General features: G+C 43.4%; 1 protein-coding gene across 1 annotated transcript in view; it reads left to right on the top strand.

Moving 5' to 3' along the window:
• Positions 1–22,430, top strand: part of ANKFN1 (ankyrin repeat and fibronectin type III domain containing 1) — a 233,345-nt gene that overhangs the window by 144,895 nt on the left and 66,020 nt on the right. The window contains exons 8-9 of the mRNA XM_028711296.2: positions 14,141–14,238; positions 16,547–16,637. Of these exons, the coding sequence (XP_028567129.2) occupies positions 14,141–14,238; positions 16,547–16,637 (189 nt within the window). The remainder of the gene's footprint in view (positions 1–14,140; positions 14,239–16,546; positions 16,638–22,430) is intronic.

Below are 22,430 nucleotides of genomic sequence, written 5' to 3' on the forward strand. Positions count from 1 at the left end.
CTTAATCTGCCATTCTTCTCTGGTAGGGACATGACTTCCAAATTTAAGAGGCCAGGAAGTTAATAGGATTGCTCTTGTTAGTAGCATTGTAAATATGCAATGAATAATAATAATAATAATAATAATAATAATAATAATAATAATAATAATAATTATTATTATTATTATTATTATTATTATTATTATTATTTATTACTTTATCCCACACATCTAACTGGGTTGCCCAGCCACTCTGGTGTGAGACATCACTGAGGGATGTCTGACATCAGAGGTCAGCTTTTGTGCATAGTGTGATTGCATGAGAACCAGCCCTATTCTGAGGAATGGACTGTTTTTATTATGATTATTTTACTATTGGGCTGCCCATCAGTATGCTTTTTACTATGTTTTATTTTTTGTTTTTACCATTGAAGTTTTGTAATGTGTTTCTAATGTTGTACACTGCCCTGAGATATTTTGATGAAGGACGGGATATAAATCAAATTAACAACAACAAGAAGAACACACATTTTAAACTAACAGCCTGGCTTTAATCATGTTTACTCAAACAAGAGCAAGAAAGGGATATATATTAGCCCCTGAACAAAGGAAACATTTGGAAATAATATAAAGGTTGGGGAAAACAAAGATACACAGAATGCTTTGCTATCGCATATTAACATTTATAGAAAAACAACCCATATTAGTGCTTTTAAAAAATAAAACAAAATCAACACTTTAGTATGGTGGTCTGAGTATGTCATGAGCTGACTATCCAGCTGATTCACAGTCACAGAGTCTAGTCAAGGGAAAGGTAGCAGATCTAAAAGGTAAAGGGACCCCTGACCATTAGGTCCAGTTGTGGCTGACTCTGAGGTTGCGGCGCTCATCTCGCTTTATTGGCCAAGGGAGCTGGCGTACAGCTTCCGGGTCACGTGGCCAGCATGACTAAGCCGCTTCTGGCGAACCAGAGCAGAGCACGGAAACGCCGTTTACCTTCCCGCCGGGGCGGTACCTATTTATCTACTTGCACTTTGACGTGCTTTCGAACTGCTAGGTTGGCAGGAGCAGGGACCGAGCAATGGGAGCTCACCCCGTCGCAGGGATTCGAACCGCCAACCTTCTGATTGGCAAGTCCTAGGCTCTGTGGTTTAACCCACAGCACCATCCGCGTCCCGGTAACAGATCTAATCAACCATTAAAATGGGGAATCGTTGATTTTTCTCAACGCGTTTGTTCAGATCTAGAAATTAAGAATTTAGAACAATTTCTATCATTTGGGCCACTCCCAGGAAATTGGAAAAAAACAACCACAACTTTTTAGGGGAGAGAGAAAGCAAATTAGCTGATTGTTAAGATCTGGTATCCTCCGAAGGGTGTTCCGATTTCCATCATCCTCAACCTGCATGGCCAATGAGAAGTTTGCTCAAACAACATCCAGAAGGATGCAGTTCCTCGCATGAGGAGTTAGATGTTTTCAAGCCCAGGTCTACTTTCAGTCTTCCATCCAACAATCCTCAAATTAAAGTTTCTCAGAAGAAGGGAAAAGATGAGGCATGGGTTCGGCATGCTCCAACATGCCAAATAGTCAAGCACTCAGAAGCAACTATTACTTCTTTTAAGTTAAAGTGTTTATGATCACAGCTCCTATGAATCATATTCAATGCCACACTTTATTGCTACAAAAAAAGAAAAGAAAAGTAAGGGTAAAACCAATACCAAAAATAAGCTACTTATGGCTTCCCTTATGAAATTAGGATTTGCTTTCAGATTGGTTAATAATATAATAAAAGCATTATAATAAAAGCGCGGCATATGACTCGGGATGGGGGTGAAAAATTGATTCAGTCCACACTTAAAAGTGAACTTACCTAGTTTGCACGTTCTGAAACAATACGCAAACCAAAACACAGCCATCCTTCAGAAGTTGCCCTTCTGTGAATTTTGCAATATAATTTGCAAACCAAGGAATGCGTTGTACACACAGAGAAACACACACACACACACTCACACACACACACACACACACACGTGAAATGTGCCTAAAAATCACATATTCATGAAAATAACAGACAGAAATACATTGTATTAGAGGAAATTGCTTTGCGAAAAGTAGGCACTATTATATACAACAATGTTTGGAGAAATTTGCAATACAGTGCAATTTTCATGCAGCTTTTTTAAAAAATGCAATCTGATGTGTAAATGTGGAGGACCAAACTGTTGGCTTCCAAAAATATGAGAAACGTAGAGAAACTGAAATTGATAGGTTTGTCCCAGTGGCACTGGACGAGCAAAGTGCACCCCTTCCCACAAACCTTGTCTTTTGGCATCATTTGTGTTATTATTAAAGCACATATCATCTGTATGTTTAATAGGTACTGTGCCTTAGGGGTAAGTAATGAGGACTCTCTGACCCATTTTCCCTTGGGACAGCACACTCCAGTGTTTTGTGACAGAGGAGGCGTGGGATGGATGGCAATACTTAATCCTTCCCTTGCCAGTCGTTTTTCCCAAAAACTTTCTTTTCTCTAGCCGTTTTTACCCCATTGTTGCTTTAGACCTGCATAGGTCTAGAGTACTGCAGGAGCGAAAGCAGATGGCAGGGGGGAAATGTGTAATTTTGGTAAGGTTTTAACTACATTGCTGCGTTTGGTCAAAGGCATCATCATATTTCTGGTTTGGGGAGTAAAACAGGGTGGCAGGAGAAGGGTTAAGCACCCACCCCACAGCCCTGTTTAGGGAAGCTTTTAATATTTGATATTTTATTCAGTTTTTAATCTGTTGGGAGCTGCCCAGAGTGGTTGGGGAAACCTAGTCAAATTGGTGGGGTATAAATATATTATTATTATTATTATTATTATTATTATTATTATTATTATTCCTTTTGCTACTTTACTTTTCTAGTTCAAAGTGCTCTGCTGGAGGCACTAGTCTTGTTCAGATTTCTCTATTTATCCATAATGACAGGCACCATATTTTTGCACTGAAAAGTCTTGTGTTTAGGGACAACCCTGGTGATTAAACTCAGCCTCCTCATACCTCATGCAAACGTGGTACTCAAGACTGAAAACAATGTGATAATATTAGATGGCCTTGGTTCTGGGATGCATGGGTAATATTCATTAAGCATTTTTATATACCCCCCACCCCATGGAACCCCAACCTATGGAATTGGCCACTATACTGTAGAATTTTTAAAAGCATCAAATGAACTGCAAATCATTTTTCAATGCCACTCTGCTCTACTTAGTCATGTAAGTGTTTTTTTTTCAGAATCCCCAGCTTTCAAGCCTATGAATGTTCCCTTGCTCTTCATTATCAGTTGTCATTAAAAACCATACTTCAGCAAGTAGGCCTATGTGTTGAAACTGACTTTATTCTTTTCAACAGCAAAAGGGGAAGCTGCTCTTTCCTTGACCGTCTGATTGCTTTGTGATTTGTGGCTGTTCTGTGGAGGCCAGCATTTGGATCCATCATTGCCTGATATGATGTGAAACCTGTTTGGCATCCTGCATTCTCTTAAAGTTGGGTGCAGCTTGCAAAGGAGATAGCAATGCTTTTCTTTTCATTTTCTCAGCCAGGAGTGGCAAACCTGTAGCTCGCCAAGTGCTGTTCAACTCCAATTCCATCAGCCATGTCCAGTAGCTAGCTAGCCAACAAAAGAGTTGGAGAACAACCACAGGTTCCCCACCTGTGCTCTAAACTGCAGATCAGGCATAGTTATCTCTCACTTGGACTACTGCAATGCGCTCTATGTGGGACTACCTTTGAAGGTGACCCAGAAACTACAACTAATCCAGAATGCGGCAGAAGGGGTGACTGGGAACAGCAACCGGGACCATATAACACTGGTCTTGAAAGACCCACACTGGTTCCCAGTACGTTTCTGAGCACAATTCAAAGTATTGGTGCTGACCTTTAAAGCCCTAAATGGCCTCGGTCCAGTATACCTGAAGGAGCGTGTCCACCCCCATTTTTCTGCCCAGACACAGAGGTCCAGCCCTGAGGGCCTTCTGGTGGTTCCCTCGCTGCGAGAAGCCAAGTTACAGGCAACCAGGCAGAAGGTCTTCTCGGTAGTGGCGCCCACCCTGTGGAACACCCTTCCACCAGATGTCAAAGAGAGCAACAACTACCAGACTTTTAGAAGACATCTAAAGGCAGCCCTGTTTAGGGAAGCTTTTAATGTTTAATAGGTTATTGTATTTTAGTGTTTTGTTGGAAGTCCATATCGGAAGTGGGGTTTTTTATTGGCAAACCTGGCCCTCCAGATGTTTTGGGACTACAACTTCCATCATCCCTGACCACTGGTCCTGTTAGCTAGGGATGATGGAAGTTGTACTCCCAAAACATCTGGAGGGCAGAGTCTGCCTATGCCTGCCGTAGATGGATCTGCTTGACATGACTTCAAAAGGGAGATAGTACTCTTGAGATTGCTTCCCTAAACTTATGGTAAAGGTAAAGGGACCCCTGACTATTAGGTCCAGTTGCAGATGACTCTGGGGTCGCGGCGCTCATCTTGCTTTATTGGCTGAGGGAGCCTGCGTACAGCTTCCAGTTCATGTGGCCAGCATGACTAAGCTGCTTCTGGCGAACCAGAGCAGCGCACAGAAACGCCGTTTACCTTCCCGCCAGAGCAGTACCTATTTATCTACTTGCACTTTGAGTGCTTTTGAACTGCTAGGTTGGCAGGAGCAGGGACCGAGCAACGGGAGCTCACCCATCGCGGGGATTCAAACTGCCGACCTTCTGATCGGCAAGCCCTAGGCTCTGTGGTTTAACCCACAGCGCCACCCGTGTCCCTCCTCCCTAAACTTACAAGAACACTATATTTTAACCCCTAGCCTGATCTTCTAGGTTGTTCAGAAGCAGGGATTTTTTTCAGCCGGAATTCACTGAAACTCACTTCCTGCACCTCTCAGGTGGGCACCATTGCCATTATAAGAGAACAATGGAGCTGTTTGTGGTCATTTTGCTTTTTCTAGAAAATAGAACACCTCAGAAGCTTGTGTGAGGAGCCCTAGTTCAAACAGAGAGGGGGCCATTTAATGCTTCCATTTCTCATAGTCTGTATTCGGAGCTGCCGCCAAAACTTAACCCTAAAGCAAAACAAGCCAATCTGTGTCAATAGATTTCCCAGAGCAAAATTCAGAGTGAATATGAAAGTTCCTCCTCAGGCAAAGCACCTGACACATTCAGAAAGAAACAGAGTTTTGAGGGATTCTTTCATCTTCTGTCATTTTGGGTGGTATTATCCAACTGCCTACGCATTGCATTCCATACAATAGATGGACCACATGGTTCTTCATACGTCAGATCCATAGCTGTCAATGTTTCCCCTTTTTTTAAGGGAAATTCCCTTATTCCAAATAGGATTCCTCACAAGAAAACGGAAAAGCTGACAGCTATGCTCAGATCTGAGGTGCTGGGGAGCAGCTGCCACTCAGTTAGAAAATGTTGGACGAGGTTGACTCTGTCTCTCGGGTAAAACCGCTTCTTGATGTCATTATATAACAGTAAGTCGCATTAAAAAGGCCGAGTCAGTGTTTATGTTTGTTTTAGCCTCCCTGAGCTCTTATCCCTCAGCCTCTGAGGCCTCTGATTTCCATCTTTCACCTCAAAGCCAGTGCTTTTGTCAGGGAAAGTAAGATTTCACAGCTTAAGAGGCCCCATGCTGAGGAGAGAATTTCTTTGATCCCTAAGCACCATCTAGAAGTGTTTTAACAAGAATTTAAAGATTTAGTTAGGGAAGAAAAGAAAATAGTCCTAAGCATAAGTCCTAAATGTAGCTTGTCCAGAATATATATATATATATATATAGCTTGTCCAGAATATATATATATATATATATATATATATATATATATATATATATATAGCCTTGTGACTATATATTATAACTCTTTGCAATATTATAACTCTGGAGAAAGTATGGTGAAATGTGAAATTGTTTCATAAGTCGCTCATATCTGGGCTACTACTTTGATGCATATAGCTAGACTTCCACTTGCTGTGACAATCTGCCTGAGGGTGGGAGGTGACAGAAGGTCCTTTTTATGGACCACATTTACTGGAAGATAATACGCACAAGGGTTGCCAAGCTGGCCTCTGTGGGCTCATTTACCGAGACAGTATGTGCACGACCAGATGGCAATACACGTCAGAAGAACAGCTCACCTGAATTCATGTCAATAATGAAATTTCTCAGGAGAAATTCAGCAGCCTCCTAGAATTAACGTTAGGCTATAAAAGCAGGCTGGTCTTGATTGAATCCCAGATTGAGAGATGGGTTCAGAAAGTTGCGCTGGCCGTACGTTTTTGGCCACAGAAATTTCACCCAAAGTGAAATCCGAAGTGGATGTAGGTGTTTCTCCTCAGGAAACACATCTGAGAAATCACAAAGGAGGGTGAAGAGTTTGGTCAGGCGGACAGAATGTTTCAGGGGATGGCTGCTACCAGATTGCACCTTAAAGTGAAATGGATAGTGAGTTCCTTTCAGGCCAAACATCTGAGGAATTTCAAGGATGGGCAAAATAAGTTTGAAAAGACTAATGAGATTTCTACTGGGGGGGGTTGCACACACCTGAAAGAGACGCAATTGGCCCACTGTTGTTTACAGTTTAAAAGTCTATTAGGTGATGATGGTATTACAGCGTGACCAAAATAAAATAAAATGCCTCTATCATCCCAATTTCTGAAGTCAATAGGGAACTTGTCTCCATATGCTTCATAATGAAGAACATTCCACAGGTGAATATTTACTTTTCACTCCCCAATGTATTGAGAGTCCTTTGTCCATTCTTGCATACAAGGAAGAGTTCTGTTCCTCCTTCTGCCCCCTTATTCAGGCAATGTTATCTCTAAAAGAGAAGTCCCAGCAAAGGAAGAATGGATACAAAAATTTATGGAATATGCAGAAATGGCAAAGCTTACCGGAAGAATAAGAAATCAAGATAACATTATTTTAAATAAAAGAATGGAAATGGTTTATTGAATATTTACAGATAAATTGTAAACAGGTAAGTACATTGGCAGGATTATTGTAATAATCTGCAGCATGAAGCTGCAGTATATATTTAAAGACGATGAATAAATGAGCAAATTAAGTTAATTTGGATATGCAGAAGATATTAAAAATAAACTTAAGGAACCACAGAAAGAGGGGGAAGGAAGTCAAGCTTTGAAATGTCAAAATGATTGTGAAATGTATAAACTTGAGAAGTATAAATATATATATATATATTTAAAATGTTATCTCTAAAAGAAGGAGACCCTTTAAAGGCAGGATAAAGTAGTGGAATTTATCTGCAGTATCTGCAGTAGTGACACAGAAATGATAATAATACCCAGCCTGTTGGAAGTATTTCACACTGTTTTGAAATTCTTGAACATTATTGGTAAGTACATCCTGGTTCTTGTGTGCATTACTGAAAATGTGTTGCATTTCCATGGGGAATCAGGATTCATCTTTTTCCCCCTTCCAGCTGATGGGTAAGGAAAGCTATTACCAGGAGAAAAGCAAATATTATCTAAGAGTATTGTACAATATTTCACCCCTGCTGCTGCCTTTAAAAATTTAATATTACATGACCTGTTTTGCCCAAACATCTACACCTGCATTTTAAATGTTTCTAGGGCATTCAGCTCAGGCAATTTCTGATGTTTGATAACACTGCCCAGTGCATTAAAAAGCTACTCGCAGTGTTTAAGGGCTGAATCTCTGCAAATTTGACAAGGTCCAGGGAACTGCTTTCAGATATATGCCACATTCTGATAGAAGGAAAATAAAATACTAAAGAGGTGGAAGATGGCCATTGAGCCCTTTCATTATATGCCAGTTTAAAAGAGTGAACATTCAAAATCCTTTATAGGTGGTAGATGATCACCCTTTACACTCATTTTCTCATTTTTTAAACCAGGATTAGAAGCCAATTTATGCTGGGGTCAATGTAAGCATAGGGACGTGGGTGGCGCTGTGGGTTAAACCACAGAGCCTAGGACTTTCTGATCAGAAGGTCGGCGGTTCAAATTCCTGTGACGGGGTGAGCTCCCGTTTCTCGGTCCCTGCTCCTGCCAAGCTAGCAGTTCGAAAGCACACCAGTGCAAGTAGATAAATAGGTACCGCTCCAGTGGGAAGGTAAACGGCGTTTCCGTGTGCTGCTCTGGTTCGCCAGAAGCGGCTTATTCATGCTGGCCACATGACCCGGAAGCTATACGCTGGCTCCCTTGGCCAATAAAGCGAAATGAGCGCCACAACGCCAGAGTCGGTCACGACTGGACCTAATGGTCAAGGGTCCCTTTACCTTTACCAATGTAAGCATAAGAGCACTTTGTTTCATGTGAAATTCCACCCAAACATTACTTTGTGTGGGGGGGGATGGGCGAAGATGTCATTTTCAGTTTCTCTCAGTTTCTCATTTTCCCAGTCAAGTCCAGTTCTTCACTATTCCTCATCAGTTTGCGGATATATTTTGTTAAACGTTCTCATGAAAATTCACCAGCGTTTCACTGACCGCAGCAAGATTAGTGATAGCTCACCAATGAACAAACCAGACTGAAATACCCCTGAATATATGGAAGAATAATATCTGGGATACAGCAATGTCTGAGCATTTCATGAGACACGGGAGGCCAATTAAAGGCAGAATGAATAGAGACATCTCCTTTCAAACAGACTTCCTTTTCCTTTAAAACAATTGCTGGACGCTGGAGCATTTCACTCATTGGTTATTTTCTGGCTGTGACTGATGTGCTATTTAAGCCACTGCCGTATCACTTTTGATAGTTTAGGTCCCTTGATATAGGCTCTTTGTCTTTTTTGATGACCTCTACCTCATGATGGGTTTGGATAGGGCTTCCATACATCTGGAATTTCCTGGACGTAGCCAGGATTCGTCCTTCGAAAATGGCATCCGGGTGGAATTTTTGAAAAGCATCCAAAATGTCCAGGAAAACCCAAACATGCGGGCAGCCCATATCGGAAGTGGGGTTTTTTTTGCAATTTCCCTAAGAAATAGGTAAAAAACTTCCTGGGGGGGGGGGAGATGTTGTAAAACAGAGCCCAACAACTTCTGTGTCTGGATTTTCATTCCTTGAAATAAGGCAACCCTAGGTTTGAAATTAAGATCATGGCCACTGGTCCCATCACCTCCTGGCAAATAGAAGGGGAAGAAATGGAGGCAGTGAGAGATTTTACTTTCTTGGGCTCCATGATCACTGCAGATGGTGGCAGCAGCCACGAAATTAAAAGACGCCTGCTTCTTGGGAGAAAAGCAATGACAAACCTAGACAGCATCTTAAAAAGCAGAGACATCACCTTGCCAACAAAGGTCCGTATTGTTAAAGCTATGGTTTTCCCAGTAGTGATATATGGAAGTGAGAGCTGGACCATAAAGAAGGCTGATTGCCGAATAATTGGTGCTTTTGAATTATGGTGCTGGAGGAGACTCTTGAGAGTCCCATGGACTGCAAGAAGATCAAACCTATCCATTCTTGAGGAAATCAGCCCTGAGTGCTCACTGGAAGGACAGATCCTGAAGCTGAGGCTCCAATACTTTAGCTACCTCATGAGAAGAGAAGACTCCCTGGAAAAGACCCTGATGTTGGGAAAGATGGAGTGCACAAGGAGAAGGGGACAACAGAGGACGAGATGGTTGGACAGTGTTCTTGAAGCTACCAACACGAGTTTGACCAAACTGCGGGAGGCAGTGGAAGACAGGAGTGCCTGGCGTGCTCTTGTCCATGGGGTCACAAAGAGTTGGACACGACTAAATGACTAAACAACAACAACATCTCTAAAAGAGAAGTTGCTGTTGTTGAATTGTTGTTGTTGTTGTTTAGTCGTTTAGTCGTGTCCGACTCTTCGTGACCCCATGGACCAGAGCACGCCAGGCACCTCTGTCCTCCACTACCTCCCGCAGTTTGGTCAAACTCATGCTGGTAACCTCAAAAACGCTATCCAACCATCTCGTCCTCTGTCGCCCCCTTCTCCTTGTGCCCTCCATCTTTCCCAGCATCAGTGTCTTCTCCAGGGAGTCTTCTCTTCTCATGAGGTGGCCAAAGTACTTGAGCCTCAGCTTCACGATCTGTCCTTCCAGTGAGCACTCAGGTCTGATTTCCTTAAGAATGGATGCATTTGATCTTCTTGCCGTCCATGGGACTCTCAGGAGTCTTCTCCAGCACCATAATTCAAAAGCATCAATTCTTCGGCGATCAGCCTTCTTTATGGTCCAGCTCTCACTTCCATACATACATCACTACTGGGAAGTGTTGTTGAATAGGACGTCCCTATTTCAATTTGACCAAACTGCAGGAGGCAGTGGAAGACAGGAGTGCCTGGCGTGCTGTGGTCCATGAGATCACGAAGAGTCGGACATGACTAAACGACTCAACAACAACAACAAGGTTTGGAAGACTTTGTGGGATTCCAGAGTCATCCTTTTTCTTCTTCCTCCAAATGCGATATGAAAAACAATTTTAGGGAATCCTCCTCCCTTTCCCCCCTTCCTTCCCAACATCTTGATTTAGAAAGTTGACTAGAACTCACTATAGCTAGCACTGATTCTTGATGATCCTACTATTGTCAGCTCCCTTTGATTCCCAACAGTAAATCCCTCCGCACTGCGCCGTATGGTTTCACTGTACATGACGACAAAGAATGGCCCCAGATTAAAGCCCATTATTCTCTTCCCCCAGAACGGGTCTTCTGACAAGACTGCACATTCCTTTTGGTTTGACATTAAACAACCTAGGACGGTCTTCTCCCATTTTTATGCCGGCCCAGTAATGGAACTTGTCTGTTTTGGCAGCTTGTATACCCAGCTTTAGTTCGAAATGATTTAATGCAGCAAAAGTTATAAAGCCCAGAAAATTGTGGTTTACAATGGAAAATGTGACAAGCCATCAAATATAATGACACTTACAGGCACTCTGTAATGAAAGGCTACTATACGCCAGTGCGAGAACCCCCATACAAGATGTTCTGTTAACAGCCTCTAAATTTTCATTGCTGCGGCTGGAGATAGTTCTGTGGCTCTCAATAAAGTCTGAGGTGTTTGTGTTGTTAGAGCTTCAGGGAGCTCAAGGTTAATGGACAAAAGTTAATGTTTCGTTGAGCGCTGCTTCTCACATTATGTTTGAAAGGCTGTGTACAGTCTCAGAAGTTGAACCCATGTCTGGAGCCCTGTGAAAAACCATCATGCAAAATACATGTGTCACTTTTGGCTCAAGGCAGACACTTGTATGTGATTGGGTATCTGCTGCCCTTGGTCACATAGCTAAAAGAAGCCCACCAAGCCATGTTCTGTGACAGGTTTTTATGAGGAAGGTTGGCTAGACTGGTGACTGGGAGTGGTCGCCGAGACAACATAACACCGGTCCTGAAAGATTTGCATTGGCTCCCAGTACATTTCCGAGCACAATTCAAAGTGTTGGTGCTGACCTTTAAAGCCCTAAATGGCCTCGGCCCAGTATACCTGAAGGAGTGTCTCCACCCCCATCATTCAGCCCAGACACTGAGGTCCAGCTCCCTCACTGTGAGACATGAGGTTACAGGGAACCAGGCAGAGGGCCTTCTTGGTCATGGCGCCCGCCCTGTGGAATGCCCTCCCATCAGATGTCAATGAAATAAACAACTATTTGAGTATTAGAAGACATCTGAAGGCAGCCCTGTTTAGGGAAGTTTTTAATGTCTGGTGTTTTATCATGTTTTTAATGTGCTGTTGGGAATCACCTGGAGTAGCTGGGGAAACCTATTGTTATTATTGTCATTATTGTCATTATTGTTGTTGTTGTTGTTGTTGTTGTTGTTGTTGTTGTTGTTGTTGTTGTTGTTATGCCAGCATGGTGTAGTGGTTAAGAGCGGTGGACTCGTAATCTGGTAAACCAGGTTCGATTCCCCACTCCTCCACATGCAGCTGCTGGGGGACCTTGGGCTAGTCACACTTCTTTGAAGTCTCTCAGCCCCACTCACCTCACAGAGTGTTTGTTGTGGGGGAGGAAGGGAAAGGAGATTGTTAGCCGCTTGGAGACTGCTTAAGGGGAGTGAAAGGCGGGATATCAAATCCAAACTCCTCCTCCTCCTCCTCTTCTTCTCTCCCAGATGTTGTCGGACTCTATCTCGCATCATCCCTAGTTCTCACAGCCAGTAATCAGGGATGATGATGATGATGATGATGATGATGAAATTTGTATACTGCACTATACCTGCAGGTCTCCGGGCAGTTCACAAGATAAAATCACAAAATACAGCCCAATAATCTCCCTTCCCCAACACATTTTAAAAGGGCATTGGATGTTAATCAGCCCAAGGCTTGATTAAAGAGGAATGTTAAAGTGTACAATGAAGGAGCCAGGAGAACGTCCCTGGGGAGAGCATTCCACGAACAGGGAGCCACTACAGAAATGGCCCTTCCTTCCTTCCTTCCTTCCTTCCTTCCTTCCTTCCTTCCTTCCTTCCTTCCTTCCTTCCTTTCATATCTGTAGTAATTGGGCCTTATATTGATACAGGGAAGCTGCCCGTAAGTTAGTTTTTTGCTATGGTGTCCATCCTTGCAAAATACCGTAGTTTTCCGCGTATAAGACTATGTTTTCCCCCAATTTTTTTAAGTTTAAAATTGGGGGTCGTCTTATACATGAAATGTTTAAAATATTTATTTCTTAATTTTGGGCTCAAAAAATAGGGGTCGTCTTATACATGGGGGCATCTTATAGACTGAAAAATATGGTAGTTAGGTCCTATTGTCATCAATCATCAAAGTGTGACATTTTATTATTGCTGTAACAGCCCTGCAAACTGTGAGGCTCTGTATTATTTCCTTTGTATATAATGGAGGTGGGTAGACTCGTTTAAAAGCAACAGCATGGTGGCTAGATGTGTGCTCTGGCTAGCATATCAAGGGTTTAGGACTGCTCTGCCTTCTTACTATAGATAAAGTGGTCTTAGATCTGCAGCCTCCTTTATTCATTAAGATTACTTCTTCTGAATTTGCTGCCTCTGCTCGTCTTCAGTTTGGTAAGCTATAACCAGCACCTGATTTAATTTAATAGTATTCTTCAAAAATGCATGCAGCTCAGTTTTGAAACTATCTCAGGTTTTCGGTGTTTGTGGAAATTCTAATTCAAAATGGTTCTTCTGGTGAATGGGTATGTGATTTCAGTGATCTCAGGAGGCGTTGCAAACAGGGGCAAAAGACTCACACACACACACATTGCATTTTAAAGGCTTTCTAGTTATTGCACACGGCAAAAGCAGGGAAATTGATCTCTGTTGTCCCCAGAACAGAGAACAACATCTGTAGGAAAAAGTGAAAAGAGTGGGTATGTTTTTATCAAACTCTGATGAACCCCAATGCCTAAGTTTCAAGCTTAAAGATTTTCCAAAGTAATTATCAGCTCCGCTCTCCTTCATTGTGTGTCTGTATGTGAGGAATTCAGTGGTTCAATAATTTTATTCAATTTTTAGACAGATGAATCTGTCCTCTTGTGTTGCTTCAAACTGTAAAAGGTAAAGGTAAAGGTACCCCTGCCCGTACGGTCTTGACAGACTCTGGGGTTGTGCGCCCATCTCACTCAAGAGGCCGGGGGCCAGCGCTGTCCGGAGACACTTCCGGGTCACGTGGCCAGCATGACAAGCTGCATCTGGCGAGCCAGCGCAGCACACGGAAACACCGTTTACCTTCCCGCCAGTAAGCGGTCCCTATTTATCTACTTGCACCCGGGGGTGCTTTCGAACTGCTAGGTTGGCAGGCGCTGGGACCGAGCAACGGGAGCGCACCCCGCCGTGGGGATTCGAACTGCCAACCTGACAATCGGCAAGTCCTAGGCGCTGAGGTTTTACCCACAGCGCCACCCACGTCCCCGCTTCAAACTGTGAACCCCACCAAATGTCACCTTCTAAGCACTGAATTCTTGGCTGATTTGCAACCAGTAGATCCACGTACTTGCTTAGCTGCTTGCAGGCCAAAATTCCCTTTCTCTTTGCGAGAGTAAAGTGCAAATGTTTGCTTGGCTTAACTTGCATGCAAAAAAACCTTCTTCAACGCTTTCATTGACACAGAGGCCTGAGACAAACAAGGGAGAGATGACGTAAATTAGCCGAATGTTCCTCTCTTAGACAACTGATGTCTAGTTAACCTTTCCACTGTTTGATTTTGTTTCCTAGCGGAATGGAGCTATTCAGAAGACTTTTCTCCTTTGGCTGGGGAAATCATCACGGATAACCTTCAGTCTATGAGGTGCACCATCACCGGCCTCACCATGGTAAATGACAAGGCCTTCATTTAGATTGCGCTGCTCCCCAAACACTAGCAAAACTGCCCACTTTGAATTTAAGCTGCTCGAGGAGAACAGCTGAGCGCCATTCCTCCGGCAAGGGCTGCCAGTCATTAAACGCATTGTGTCTGGTACCCAGCATCTGAGAACCACAAAGGGATGGGCGGTTGGCTGTAGGTTGTTTTGTGAGTCGCTGTATTAGTGGGGGAGATCTGAAGAGAGTGGAATTAAAGCTGCTGTGCCATGGATCATGGGCTAATCTTAGGGCAGATCAAAGGCTTTGGAGAGATCCAATCCTGACTCCATGTCTGATGCCTAAAATAACAGTTCCATCCCCACCGCTTTGTTGGGGAAACAAAAGTCGCTGGCTGCAGGAACTTAAAAGGAGAGAGGGGTGTTTTTATAGAGATTAAAAGTGGGTGGCTGATGGACAATGATCTCCCTATGGAGAGTCTCAGGAGGGGGGCATATAAGGATGTCCACTTCACATTCATTTGCCTTCAACTTTCGGTCCTTCATAAGCAGCTGAATGTGACTTTCGACATCAGTAACAGGGGTTTTTTTATTTTTAAAATTCATCAATATTTACAGCTGGAGGGAAATCTCAGATACATTCTCCTGTCTCAAAATCGTTTGCATTTTTTTTTTAATTTAAAGAAAAACCTGTGTTAGTCGAGGGAGACACATTAAGTTCTTCTAAACTGACTTTTAAATTCAACATTTAACATCTTGGGGTTTGAAGCTTAGATTTTAAAAGTGTCTTTTTACAGTTGGGTTTTTGTTGTTGTTGATTTGTGCAAAGATTAGCTTTGAACAAATGCTTTGGTAGAGACATTCATAAGATGCCTCATACGATTTCCCAGATAATATTCCCCCCCCCCCAGCTTCATGTCCGTGGGAGGCAGCAGCTGAAATGGGGCGTTTTGGGGCAGGAGTGGCGATCGAAAGCCCTGTAGATCCCAAGAAAGGACCAATCCCCAGGTTGTTATGTCATGTGTAGTTTGGGCCTTAGCCTGGCTCAGCAGAAGGCAACTCCTTATAGCTCTGTGGAACATCTAAAAACAGGGTACCTCGGTTGACCTAGAAGACTGTGGTTGTAGCCCTAACATGCACATCCCATAGACCCCCCCCTTTGACCTGTTTCAGGAGCTGTTCCTTGAGAGACAATTTAGATGCAAATCGTCAGCAATTTATACAACCTACAAGAATAATAAAAGCCATGCTAGCTAAACTACTTCTCAGGGTCCCAGAGATACAGTATGCAATATTGTAAGAGATAAGGTGAAGCCAATTGTAAATGATGGAGAATGCAGCGCCAATACATGAATAAAACATGCGGCCAACACGTTTTTCTATTATTATTATAATAATGATGGTGATGATCTCAAGCACTTTATGCCTCATATTTCTTCGGGGTAACCTTTGTGTTTGTTTGGGGGCAAGCTTTGTTTCTGAAACGTTCCACTGCGGACAGTGAAGGAACAGAAGAAAAGTCGATTTTTGACACTTGCTATGATATTATTAGCATTGCTTCAATGCCATTTGGCAACATTTGGCTTCTCTAGCTGCTGTTTCTTCTCAATAATGTCTTCCTCCCTCCTTCCCTCCCTCCTTATTAATATTATTAATATTTTTCAAATTTCTATACCACCCTTCCTCCAAAGATCACAAGACAGTTTACAATATATACAGCGGTACCTCGGTTCTCAAACATAATCCATTCCTGAAGACCGTGCGGCTTCCAAAACGTTCGAAAACCGAGGGAGGGCTTCCCATTGGTTGCAAGAGTTTCTTGCACACAGCAGAAGCCATGTCACACGTTCAAGTTCCGAAAAACGTTCGAACACGGAAGCATTTACTTCCGGGTTTGGGGCGTTCGAGAACCAAAGCATTTGACAACGGAGGTGTTCGGGAACCAAGGTACCACTGCATTCCTCCCTCTCTTCCTTTAATTCTGCTTCTTCATCTTATTGGTTTCACTGTCCTCAGACTCATTTGCTCTCACTTCTACTTGGTTGTGGCAACCTGCAAGCTTTTCTTGCTGATGCCACAGCGCTATGGCTTATGTATCACAGGCAGCCATAAGCAAAGCCGCACACTCTGCAGTTGCTTCAGCTGTCTCGAATGCGCCAATTTCAAACGTTAGTGAACATTCAGCACAGCCCTGCTATAAAACAGGTTACAAGAAATGTATTTGGGTCATTGGGCTCGCTCCTTTGTAGCCGCATGACTATGGAATGCCTGTTTTGCCCGTGCTTGTAAACTTGGGGTCGTCTGTTTTATTTTCTCATTACAGGGCCGAATCTATTATGTCCGAGTTTATGCTTATAACATGAAAGGCTGGGGGCAGCCTCAGACTTCCACGCCCCCCTGTGCTTCTCCTTCGAGTAGGTTAAGAGTTTTTGTCTATTTCAACATTGACTGCTTGTATTATTTGAACAACATGCATTCATCTTCTCTTTTTCCCTCTCTTTTAAAGTGGAATTTAATAATGAGATCTGGATTTGAGGATTGAATATAATGTTTGCTTATAGAAACTGGCTTTGTGGGGTGTTATATTGGATTGGACAAAGTGAATATTGTTTTGATATAGCAGACAGATGAATTGGAAGTTCTTTATTTTCTGAATCTTAATTTTCTATTTTTCTCTTTTCACCTCTTTTCTACTCTTTCTTTATTTTCTTTCTTTCTCTATTTCTTCACCCCTTTTTGGATTTTTATTATATCTAGATAAAAGTCTTGGTTTGGTTTTAAAAGGGAAAAGATATAAAGTTTTGTCTTTCTCTCTGTAAAACTTAATAAAATTTATTTTTAAAAAATAAATAAAGTGACATTTAAAAGGCTAGTTCAGCCAAGGTGAAATGATCATGGCAGGGGGAACAAAGGAATGCATTTATAGAGATAGTTAATCTATGTGCTTTCAACCTCCCAATTAGCCCTGTGTTTGGCTGTCTGTGAAATATCTGATCCTTCAAGAACTTACATGTGGAAGCAGGAAGTTGCCTAACTCCGAGTCAAACAATTGGTCCATCTAGTTCAGCAATGCCTATAGTGGTTGGCAGCAGCTCTCTGAGAGCCAGTGTGGTGTAGTGGTTAAGAGCGGTAAATTCGTAATCTGGTGAACCGGGTTCGCTTCCCTGCTCCTCCACATGCAGCTGCTGGGTGACCTTGGGCTAGTCACACTTCTCTGAAGTCTCTCAGCCTCACTCACCTCACAGAGTGTTTGTTGTGGGGGAGGAAGGGAAAGGAGAATGTTAGCCGCTTTGAGACTCCTTAAAAGGGAGTGAAAGGCGGGATATCAAATCCAAACTCTTCTTCCTCAGACCAAGTTTGGCCTATCCATACCTTGCCTGGAGTTGCCCTGGGTTGAGCCTGCAATACTCTGTATGCAAAGTGAATGATGTACCACTGAGCCATGGTCTTTCTCACACCCAGCTGTGTATGAAATTATACTTTTGTTCATTTGTTTACATGTGTAGCACCATTGATGGTCATAGCTAATAATAATAATAATAATAATAATAATAATAATAATAATAATGTTATTATTTGTACCCCACCCATACGGCTGGATTTCTCCAGCCACTCTGGGCAGCTTCCAGAATATATAAAAACATAATAAAACATTAAACTTTTTAAACACACCCAGACAGGGTTAAGATGTCTTCTGCCTTAAGATGTCTTCTACAGATTCCATAGTTACTTATCTCCTTGACATCCAATGGGAGTGCATTCCACAGGGTGGGGGCCACTACCGAGAAGGCCCTCTGCCTGGTTCCCTGTAACCTCCCTTCTCACAGTAAGGTAACCGCCAGAAGGCCCTTGCAGGGCCACAACAAAACGACAAAACACAGAAATGGGAAAATGTGAATGGAAAAGATCCCCTACACCCATATTCTTTTAAAACCATACAGGGTTTTCTGTGTGTGTAAGCTTTCATTTTCTTTGAAAAGAAATATTAAAATGTAGAGGCACGATCGGATCCTCTCCTTAACTTTCTCCAAATTCAGAATGCTAGCAGTTGGTCTACACGTTACTTTTATCACTCTAGCAAGCTGGAAGCGGCTTCTCTCTGTGGCTTTTCCAAGCCACCAACATGAAATGTCGTGCAGCAGCTGATCTCACTATATTTATGGCTGCCAGGAAAAGTTGGCATGTCAGCTGCCAAACACAGCCAAGTACACAATGCGCAACCATTAACTGGTACATGAGGCTAGCCTTGGTGGAAAAGCGACCACCCAAAAGCCATTTCCAGCTTCCTCTGTATGTTAAAGGTAATGCTTAGACCAGTTCTAAAACAGAAGATATGGCAATCAAATACAGTGGTACCTCGGGTTACAGACGCTTCAGGTTACAGACTCTGCTAACCCAGAAACAGTACCTTGGGTTAAGAACTTTGCTTCAGGATGAGAACAGAAATCGTGCTCTGGCGGCGCGGCAGCAGTGGGAGACCCCATTAGCTAAAGTGGTGCTTCAGGTTAAGAACAGTTTCAGGTTAAGAATGCACTTCCAGTACGAATTAAGTTCTTAACCTGAGGTACCACTATACTGGGAAATAGCCTCTCTTTTGTCAAAAGCGGAATTACTCACCACCACACCACCCCCCGCCACCCTTTAAATGACCAAAGGTGTGTTTTAGTTACCAGAACTAGAATAATTCCTCTCTCATTTTACAGTGGTACCTCGGTTCTCAAATTTAATCCGTTCTGGAAGTCCGTTCCAAAACCAAAGCATTCCAAAACCAAGGCATGCTTTCCCATAGAAAGTAATGCAAAAAGGATTAATCTGTTCCAGACTTTTAAAAACAACCCCTAAATCAGCAATTTAACATGAATTTTACTATCTAACGAGACCATTGATCCATAAAATGAAAGCAATAAGCAATGTACTGCAGTCAATCAATCAATCAGTAGCTAACTGCATTCCACACAGTCACAAAAACAAAACAAAAAGAGCCGCAAAAACAAAATTGCTAAATAAATAGCAAAAACAGACAGACCTCAGTGTAACACTCAAAATGGAAGTGTGGCACTCAAAACGGAGCACATTCGACTTCCGGAAAAAGTTCACAAACCGGAACACTTACTTCCGGGTTTGCAGTGTTTGGGTTCCAAGTTGTTTGAGTACCAAGGCATTTGAGAACCAAGGTACCACTGTATTACATAAGCTTATTTATTCATCCAACAGCAAATGCTTTGGCTCTTAAGTTCACACGAACGTTTTCTGTTTTCATGCCTCAGTTTAATCCATCTACCTTCTCTTAGTCGACCTCATCAGTTTCTTGCAATAGCCTCCCACTGCTGAAAACAAAGATATTTAAGCTGCTGCATGTCATTAGGAGCTTTCTCTTTCTTGAGATGTGCAGCGAATCACCTGCCCTCCCCCCCCCCCATATTTAGGGCTGTTCTTTTGGCCTAGTTATGCCTGTCTAGGGGTTGTCTGTTTTGGAGCAGCGGCCCAGTAGGAATTTTGCCATTGGATGATTGGCTGGTGCCTCTCATTTTTTGCCTACCGTGTAGCAAATCGTCACAACTTTGTAAGGTTGGTGGTTCGGCATTGGCTCGATGTTTTGCGGAGGGGAAGCGGTTGGCTGTGCCTGCCCCTCCATTGCTGCTGCTAGGGAATTCCGTTAAAGGAATCCAGGGGCTCGCCTTGCTTTTGTCCCAACCCTGTCAGGGGGCTAGGGCCACGCCAGAGTCCCTGGGAGTATCTGGGGTGAGCTGTGAGAGTGAACCCAGCTTCGCGCTCCTCCAGAATGCTTTCCCTTACTGACTTCTGGTGGTGCCCAGTTGCCAGTCCTGTTCCTGCCACAGTTCAGTTTCAGGCAGTCGGGAACCATGCATAAAAAACCACTCACAGGCTGTAATCAATAAAATTGTGGCCAAAATTATTGCCAAAAACCTTAAACTAAATTTCTGTGTCTGTTAGGTATTTATTTTGGGGGTGGTTTGGGGGGTCTTCACACACAACTTTATTTCCCTGGAATGCCATGCCCTTCCTATGAAATATTGGTTCATGAGCTTGCAATGTAAACTAACCCTGCACAGACCGTTCGCAAAACGTCAGCTATTGGGTAGCGCTGAATGCATTCGCATACTTGGTGCCAGCTATGCAGAGTCTGTCAATAGGCAAACATGCCAACAGCATGCTTTTATTTGCAGAGCCGAGGTGGGTTATTAACTTTATTCTTTTCCGTTAAAAGAGGTGTGGAGAACAGCAGCTAAACTTAGCACCCATGAGAGGGGGAGAGGTCACAATGAGTTGCCTAAACTTGACCAAAATTATTATTCTCTTCTTGCCGACAAGAGAGTCAGCAGGGTAGTAAGAAATAACTTAAAGCAAGTAAAAAGGTTCAATTTGTAAATAGGTTTGAATTGGTTATGCAGCAAGATTAAAATAAGGAACCGCAGCGGTGGAGGGGGGAAGTCAAAGAAAATGTAGGTTGAATTTGTTTAGTTTTAATGTTTGTTGTTGAAATATTGTAAAATGTAAAAATAAAAAATTTAAAGAGAGAGAGAGAGAGTTAGAAGGGAATGAAGGACTTTTGCTGGCCTGTTGTTAAAATTCAAATAGTAGCCGCACGGTACCCAATAAGGAGCTGCCAGCTGATTCCCCCAGAATGTGGAAGACATTTGGCAGAAGAACCTGCCTTGTCAATAATATGGTTCCAAGCTTAGTGTGGCATAAAAGAGCTTTTCTTCAGAGGTTGCAGGAAAGTTGAGGCATGTCTGGTTGAGCACACAGACACTCCCTACCCCACTCAAAGCAGGGTGGTTGTGTACAGCCCCATACCCTCTGTACCGGTTGGGAGATTTGCGTGTTGAGACCCTGCCTCCACCCCCTCATTGAAGAATAAAACACCAGGACGCAGATATTAGGTTAATGTTATTGGGCAAATTTTGGCCACAACTTTATTGATTACAGAATGTGAGTGGTATTGGCTTAGGCATTGAATGGACCCGACTATATCTGACTCCTGCCCGTTGCGCAGGGAGTCCGGTAAGGGTAAATCACTGGAAGGGGGAGCCCCATCAAGGCAAACCAACTCGAGCTCCCCCCAGGGTTCCCAACAGGGTCGTGTCATGGCCCTAACTCCGCCCTGGGCTTCGGACAAGATCTACACCCCCGGATTCCTTTAACGGAATACCCTTAAGCTTGGAGGGGCAGGTGATGGCCACACCTCCCCTCCCCCATCATAAGGCCCAACAATGCCTAACCGCAAAACCTTACAAAGTTGTGACGATTGCTATGAGGTAGGCGAAAACCAAATGGCCCATGCCAATTTGCCAAGTGGAAAAATTCCTACCAGGCGCCTCAACGGTGACCAACCGAGGTCCATAGCAAGGCCAATGAAGAATACCTGCAAAAAAGGGAGGGAGGGAGGGAGATTGAGGAAGCAAGCCGAGAGAAAGCTCTCCAGCTCGCACCTCTGTTTAAATGGGTCCTGGCCATGTGCCCGCCCCCCCAGCCAGCGGATTGGCTGGCTGGTTGCTGACATAGCCGGGATCCTCCAGGCAATGCGGGACTTTATGCCCCGCCCCCGGAGGAGAGTGGGTGGCCACGTGGTCCACCGCAACTCCTCCCCACAGTGAAGTGGAGCGGACATATAGCCTGTTTGAGCCTCATCCCTGAAGAGGACTTGTGCTTTCCCACTCCTGTGCCACATGTTTGAAGCAGCTGGCCTAATGACTGGAAGTGGCCACTGGAACCATATAGCACTGATCCTAAAAGGACTACATTGACTCCCGGTACGTTTCCAAGCACAATTCAAAGTGTTGGTCCTGGCCTTTAAAGCTCTAAATGGCCCAGTATACCTGAAGGAGCGTCTCCACCCACCATTGTTTTATCCTGGACACTGAGATCTAGCTCTGAGGGCCTTCTGGCAGTTCCCTCACTGCAAGAAGTAAGGTTACAGGGAACCTTCTCAGCAGTGGCCTATGGTATGCCCTCCCTTCAGATGTCAAAGAGATAAGTAACTATACAACCTTTAGACAATATCTGAAGGCAGCCTTGCATATGGAAGTTTTAAATGGTGTTTTATTATGTTTCTGTATATGCTGGAAGCCACCTGGAGTGGTTAGGGCAACCCAGTCAGATGGGTGAGGTACAAATACTATTATTATTATTATTATTGATGTCAGGACCTGAGGTTCATTGCATGAATGTGGAAGGGCCATAGC

The sequence above is a fragment of the Podarcis muralis genome, chromosome 2 (genome assembly GCF_964188315.1).
Source record: "Podarcis muralis chromosome 2, rPodMur119.hap1.1, whole genome shotgun sequence".
NCBI lineage: Eukaryota > Metazoa > Chordata > Lepidosauria > Squamata > Lacertidae > Podarcis > Podarcis muralis.